The following is a 7,189-nucleotide window of genomic DNA, read 5'->3' on the forward strand; positions in this document are numbered from 1 at the left end:
ATCCACGCTAACTACTTCCCATCACCCCCTTGTCCTTCACATCTTTGGAAGCAGGATGGAGGGTGCTCAGAGGGGCCCTGACCAGAGGCACCAGTTCAGTAAAGGATCCAGAAGGCCAGAGCATGGGGAGAGAGGTCCTTACAGGGGGCAAGGAGTGGAGCAGAAAGCACCTTCTTTGGGTACTCAGACACTCCTAGAGTGTAGGAAATCTCCATGGGGATCCCTCCACCTGGGTTGGTTGGAAGGAATTCCTCTGTTATGAGGAATTCTTGGCCAGATGATACTCATCTCCTCCAGCCTCTCTTCTTAGCCTTTCTCTTCCTCACATCTTAGATTTCCTCAGAAGACACAAGCTCAGTACTGCTGTAATCCCCACAGCGTGACCTTCTTGGACAGCAAGGAGCCATGCCCATATGAGCAACCCACAGATCTCTAATGCCTGCTCAGAAAAAGTACTTGGCACTGTGGGGAGCCAGACACCAAAGACCACCGCTTCCCTGGGCTCTGGAGCAGACATGGTTTAAAGTCTTCCTAGCAAGGAAGGAGGCATGGCAAGAGGAGCTTGCTCATCTGAGAGCTGAAGGTGTTGAGGCACATGGAGGGTTCCCCACCCTTTGTGGGCAAAGATGAAGAACAATGAGCAGGGCTGCAGATGGAGCCAGAGGAGCACAGCTGGAGCTGGGCCCTGCTGATCCATCAGGGGAGGGACGGAGGGGTACACTGAGTAACGTTCAGGACGTCCTGGAAACACTGTCTCTGACCCCAGCCATAACGAGGGCCATGCCTCCTCACCCTGCCCAAACTTCCCGTCTCTTTTTATGGCTCCTCATGGCCACGGCCTGGTCCCTGAGGCTCTGCCTCTCACTGGAGCTGGCCACCTCTCCTGGCCCATCAGGCCCAGAGTGACATCCTTGGCTGTATCATAAGGCCAGATCTCATGAGACAAGTGACATCAGGACGAAAAGTTTGGAGAGCTGTTGAAGCTCAGGATCACCAAGCAAGGATATAGCAAGCCTTGGGACTCTGGTCCCCATGGGATAGAAAAGGTCTCTCTGCTGAGGGTGGACAGGTGTCCCCACCATGGGCATGTTCACCTCCTCCTGGAGTCACTCCAGATGCTGCAAGAGAAGTGAGGGGAGGACTCTTGGCAGGAGCCAGACTTGAGAGATGGTTCCTCTCCCCAGGTGGACGTGCCAGACAGAAATCCTTCTTCAGTTGCACTGGACCACCCGAGGAGGCAGACTGCGTGAGGCCTCTGTTAGCATTGACCTCTGGATGGGCTGAATCACAGACCACCTGTCATAGATGGCCCTGCTCAGAGGCAGGAGTGCTGTTGACCACGGTGGGGAAACAAGACCCCCTTCAGGTGCCCTCCCATTCCCCAACGCCTCTGTTTGTCTCCTCGTCCTCACACACCTCGGTTTGCTCAAGTCAGAGATGAGCAGCCCCAGAGGAACCCACACTCGGACAATGCCAGCTCTCATTTTGAGCTTGAGTCCTCTTTTATCCCCACAAGAAAAGCAGAGATCATCCAGTGGAAAAGTACACACTTTTATTCATGGTCATGATACACGCAAGCAGGGACTTTCTTCTAAGTAAAAAAAAAAAGATCTCTAAGGAACTGGCCCCCCCCATCATCCTTTGTCTCACAAACACCCACGAGGCACAGGGATCTGGAGGATACCTGGTGTGCAACATGCACCTTCCCACGCTTCATCCTCAGCAGTTCAGAGAGGGACTGCTTCTACACCACGGTCTAATACAAACTACAAAGTCCGGATGGAGGCCAGGGCTTTCCGGAGTCCTTTCCTCAGGGCCCTCCTGACCTCCCTGTTCCTCAGGCTGTAGATAAGGGGATTGACCAGGGGCGTGAGGACAGTGTAGAAGAAGGAGGACACTTTGCTGAGCTGCCGCAGCGGGGCTGTCCTGGGCACAACGTAGACAACAAAGAGGGAGCCGTAGAAAACGGTGACGACGGTGAGGTGAGAGGAGCAGGTGGAGAAGGCCTTCTGCCTGCCCACGTTGGATGGGATCCTCAGGATGGCAGCTATGATGCACACATAGGAGGCCAGCGTGAACAGGAAGGGGAAGACCACATCCAAGAAGCCAAAGATGAAAGCCACAAGTGTGGCTGTGCTGGTGTGCCCACAGGCAAGCTCCAGCAACGGGGTAAAATCACAGAAGAAGTGGTCGATCGTCCTGGGGCCACAGAACTGTAACTGGGGCAAGAAAGAAGTCAGTACTGTGGAGACCAGCAATCCCAGTAGCCAAGACCCAGCCACCAGCTGGAGACAGACCTTCCAGGTCATGAGGCTTGCGTAGAGCAGGGGCTGGCAGATGGCCAGGCACCGGTCATAGGACATGGCTGCCAGCAGGTAACATTCAGTAGTTGCAAAAGCGGCAAAGAAATAGAACTGAGCCACACAGCCGTGAGCAGAGATGGTCCTGCGCCCAGTCAGCAAGCTGGCCAGCAGCCAGGGCAGGATGGTGCAGCTGTAGAAGGTCTCCAAGGAGGAGAGACTGCCCAGGAAGAAGTACATGGGAGTGTGCAGACACTGCTCTGCCACCACCAGCACAACGAAGAGGATGTTCCCAAGCACAGTCACCAAGTAGATGATGAGCAAGAGGAGGAAGAGCCCTGCCTGGGGCACCGGGACATCCCCCATTCCCACCAGGAGGAACCCCAATGCTGATGTCCCATTATCTTGTCCTTTCTCCATCACCAACACAATTTGGTCTTCTTTTTTGCCCCATTTTGAAGAGGGACACATTTAATGAAGGACATACCTGTATTCTATTTGGAAAGAATGTGTGAACAAACCTTTAAAAAGGACTTTGAATGTGAAGAGCAAGTGATTCCATTCTGTAGCACCGTTGGGCCTGTGAAGGGTTCCCCGACTAGGGAAAGGTGAAGAACAGCTTTTCCTGGGTGAGAGTCTGCTTCTGATCCGGCCCATGAACTGTTTCACATTGTCACTGTGGGACAAAACTCCTAATTCAGCGCTCACAAAGCCCTTCTGCTGCGTCTCCTGCCTTCACGGTTCTCCCCTGAGCACGCCGCTGACGTTTCAAGGACTGAAATCCTTTGCTCTACGACGGGAAAGCTGTGGAACAGAGAGGCAAAAAAAGCATCTCCCCCTTGCCCAAGAGATCCATCAGTGAAAGTACACAACACTCTTTCTCACCACTGCCTCAACCCCCCCCCCCCCCCCCCCCCCCCAAAAAAAAAAAAAGATTGGTACTGCACAGCATCAGATATCTCAATTCTTATTTTAGGAAGAGACAATTTCCCCTTTTTCCTGTCCCAGGTCCAGGTCAGGGATTACAAGCTGAGATGCTCAAGGGACCATGCAATGACATTGTATAAGTGAATGTCTAAAAGCTCCTAATTTGAAGCTCTTTGGGGAGAAAAGGTGATTTTGTGCAGGGAGGAAGGGGCAATCCACTGACAAAGACCCACTCACTAAATAGCAACACCCAGGCTTGCCCCAGCATCCCCCAGCACCCCCCTTCAGTGTGAAGATCTCTGTGCTGATGCTGCTTGAGAGTGAAGACCAAGGTCAGGGTCTCACCTACATCCAAACTCTGAGTCGGGGCTCAGGCATTGCGCTGCCCTTGCAGCTTTCTCCAAGCAGCTACGACGAGAGTCTCCAGCAGCACCCAAACGTCTTCTTCTGCTCTGTGCAGTGTCCTGGGGTATAAAGCATGTTTCAGTCTCCCAGAGCTGTTTTTTCTGCCTCTCAGCTTTCTAGGGATTACACACAGTGAAAGCAATCTAATTTGCTCCCTGTTGGGATGGCAGCTTTGAGCTGCTGTAAACCTCACCAATACCTCCAGGCAGGGGTGGTGCTCCCGATCACCCATCCATCCAACTATCCATCTGCTCACCTGTCCATCCATCCCTCCATCTATCCATCCACCCCTCCTGATCTATCCATTGATGTTGTACTTTGAGTTTGAAGTCCTGCGTCCTCCAAGGGAGGTTGCTCCTATGCTGGGACTTCTTCTAGATCCTCGGACTTGCACCTTAGGAGAAGCTTCTCTGTCTCTACCCCAGAAGTAAAGGCAGGAGAGGATGGCCCACTAGAGAGAGATGTTTTTGCTGTAGCTGCTGAGGACAAGAGATTTGAATGCCACTGCCACCTTCTTTACTCTGCTCTTGTGAGACCCCACCTTGAATACTGCGTCCAGTTTTGGTGCCTCCACCATAAAGAGGGACATGGATCTGTTGGAGCATGTTCAGAGGAGACCACAAGGATGATCCAGGGGCTGGAGCACCTCTGCTATGAGGACAGGCTGTGAAAGCTGAGATTGTTCAGTCTGGAAAAGTTCTAGAAGACTTCAGCGGGACCTAATAGCTACCTTCCAATACCTGAAGGGAACCTACAGGAAGGCTGGGAAGGGACTTTTGACAAGAGCGTCCGCTGATAGGACAAGGGGAAATGGGTATAAGTTGAGGGAGAATAGATTTAGATTAGATCTTAGGAAGGGTACAAGGGTGGCAAGACTTTGGAATAAATTGCCCAGAGATGTCGTGGCTGCCCCCTCCCTGGAGGTGTTCAAGGCCAGGTTGGACGGAGCCTTGAGTAGCCTGATCTAGTTGAGAGGCATCCCTGCCCATGACAGGGAGGTTGGACTAGATGATCTCTAAGGTCCCTTCCAGCCTCGGCCATTCGATGATTCTATGATTCTCTTGGGAGTCTCACGCTGAAACCTAAGCAGAGTGCACACACACAGGCTGGACACGAGCCCTCCTCATCCTGTCGATGCTTTGCTTCTCAATGGAAGAAGATGGTGCATTTCAGCTATTACAGGCTGTGTCTCCTTGACCTTCTTCTGCCAGTGCCAATGGAGGGGAGTCACTCTGAAGCCCTGTGCGGTGTCTCTTGTTCTCAGTGCAGCGGCCTCAGATACCCAAAGGCATCAGAAACTTCCCCAGGAACCCATTTCCAGGCTGCCTTAATCCATTTCTCTACATAGGCAGCCATTTTTATTGTGTTTACCCTCCAGCTGGATCCACTCCTCCCCATTTAATTCAGTTTCCAAGGAGGCCCTCAGTGGGTTGCACAACTCACTGCTTTGGAAACTTGGGTGTCTGGGTGGCACCCAGGATCCTAAAGGCCACATTTGTCTGGAGAATAGACCCTCCTGGTTTAGGAGCCCTGTGTTTCAGTTTCTCTCTCCTCTGTGCACAGGAGGGATGCTCAGATGGAGCTGGAGCTGTGACATCCAGATTTCCCATCTCAGTGGGACGCTACAGCTGCAGCGAGTGGTATGAGCCAGGAGGGCCAGGCTGCAGGAGACAAACATCAGCAGTGTCACCTCCAACATGCCGAGACAACCTCTCCCCATCGCTAGCAAGATAAGGGATTTGTCTTTTTGGACAACTCCAGCGGCATGTGAGTTCTTTGAAGGGCTGTGACCCATCACTGAACACCCGTGGAAAGAGCTGGGGCAGGACAGGGTTGTCCCACACAACCTGAAGCACTGAAAAGGGGGATATCAGATCTCAACTCTGCAACTGCTGTAGAGCACTCGGATCCTGTGAGTAGTGAGTCGTTTTACCCATCAGGGCCCAGAGGCTACCCAGAGGTATTTCTCACCAAAAAGTGAAAGCACAATTCTTACCAAGGCGGCGTCCCTGTCTTGGGTGAAGGAGAAGGAGCACAGCCCGTCGACTGCCTCTTCTGGGTTTGTTCTCTCCCATCATCAACACACTGCCTCCATGCTCCTCATGTACTATCTCCCCCCGCCCCGGGGTGACATTTGGCATGATCTGAGTGGAGAGTGGCTGACTAGAGTCAAATAGGGATATCAAGGCAAAAAATTCCACTCTGGAACTTGTGGCCTTTGGAATTCTGTTTTGAAGCAACTTATCTGTTTGCAGCATGGTGCTGACATCGTTAGTCTCCATCTGGCCTCGTTCTTTAGCCAACACAGGGCCGTCCTGGCACCACGAATCTCCCTCCTTCGGCTGGTTCTCACTGTGCAGCCCTTGTTGATCTCCATCCTCAGTGTCTGCACAACAGATAGGTGGACACCTGCATTCAGCAAGTCTCAAATCCTCGGGCTAAAATATCACAGTCCTCCCACGCCTTGCCCATGGGTCCAGGAGCAGGTCAGGTTCAATCCTTGTTTAAGAAACGTTGCAATTGTGTCTGGTTCTGAACCCGTTTTGGCCATGTCCATCTCTGACCTGTGCCGTAGCCTTGTCTTTAGTCTTGTCTCTGTCCCATCCCTGACTCCTCCTGGTTAAACTCTAGACCTTCACCTTTTCTGGAGCTGTTGAGGGACCTCAGCTCCAGGCTCATCCTCCCTCACAGAGCAAGCCCACGCTTGCTGCTCTCTGAATCTACAACCAACTTGGTTTAGAAAAAGACATTTCCTGAAAGTGTCGGTGGTCTTGTTCAAATGTAGGAAAGAACTGGAGTGAGTAAGGAGGAGGTTTTGTAAGGCTAATAGATCATAGAATCATAGAATCACAAAATAGTTTTGGTTGGGTTTAAGGGTCATCTTGCCCAACCCCGCTGCAGTGAGCGCAGGGACACCTTCAACTAGATCAGGTTGCCCAGAGCCCCATCCAACCTGGCCTTGAATGGCTCCAGGGGTGGGGGCTCCAACACCTCTCTGTGCAAGCTGTTCCAGTGTTTCACCAACCTCGTTGTAAAAAAAATTCTTCCTGAAGTCTAGTCTGATTCTACCCTAATTTAGTTTCAAACCATTGCCCTTTGTGCTGTCTCAACAGGCCTTGCCAAAAAGTCTGTCCTCATCTTTCTTACAGGCCCCCTTTAAGTATGGAAACCTCCCACAAGGTCTTCCTGGAGCCTTCTCTTCTCCAGGCTGAAGACTCCCAACTCTCCCAGCATGTCTTTGTAGGAGAGGTGCTCCAGCCTTCCGATCATTTTAGTGGTCCTCTCTGGACCTGCTCCAACAGGTCCATGTCTTTCCTGAGGGCTCCAGCACTGGACGCAGTGCTCCAAGTGTTAAGCAAAAGACACAAACTTTTTGACACAGCCTTAAAACCCAGTGTGCATAGTGGAGAAGTTCTCAGATCTTCCCAATGTAATAGTAATAGATCCAACAAAAGATTTTTTACTGCGAAACTTGCCTTGCACCCCAGAATTAGATGGATGTTGCCACCAGCTCGACTTGGACACGCATCTGAGGCACCATTCCCGCTCTTAAGCCC

At 51.9% G+C, this 7,189-nt stretch overlaps 1 protein-coding gene across 1 annotated transcript; it reads right to left on the reverse strand.

The window, feature by feature from the left end:
• Positions 1-1,766: 1,766 nt before the first annotated feature.
• LOC104274685 (olfactory receptor 6N1-like) lies at positions 1,767-2,666 on the reverse strand. The gene has a single exon (XM_009870384.1). The coding sequence runs from the start codon at positions 2,664-2,666 to the stop codon at positions 1,767-1,769; it is 900 nt and encodes a 299-aa protein (XP_009868686.1).
• Positions 2,667-7,189: the final 4,523 nt, after the last annotated feature.

Source organism: Apaloderma vittatum, unplaced genomic scaffold (genome assembly GCF_000703405.1).
Source record: "Apaloderma vittatum isolate BGI_N311 unplaced genomic scaffold, ASM70340v1 scaffold11205, whole genome shotgun sequence".
Taxonomy (NCBI): Eukaryota; Metazoa; Chordata; class Aves; order Trogoniformes; family Trogonidae; genus Apaloderma; species Apaloderma vittatum.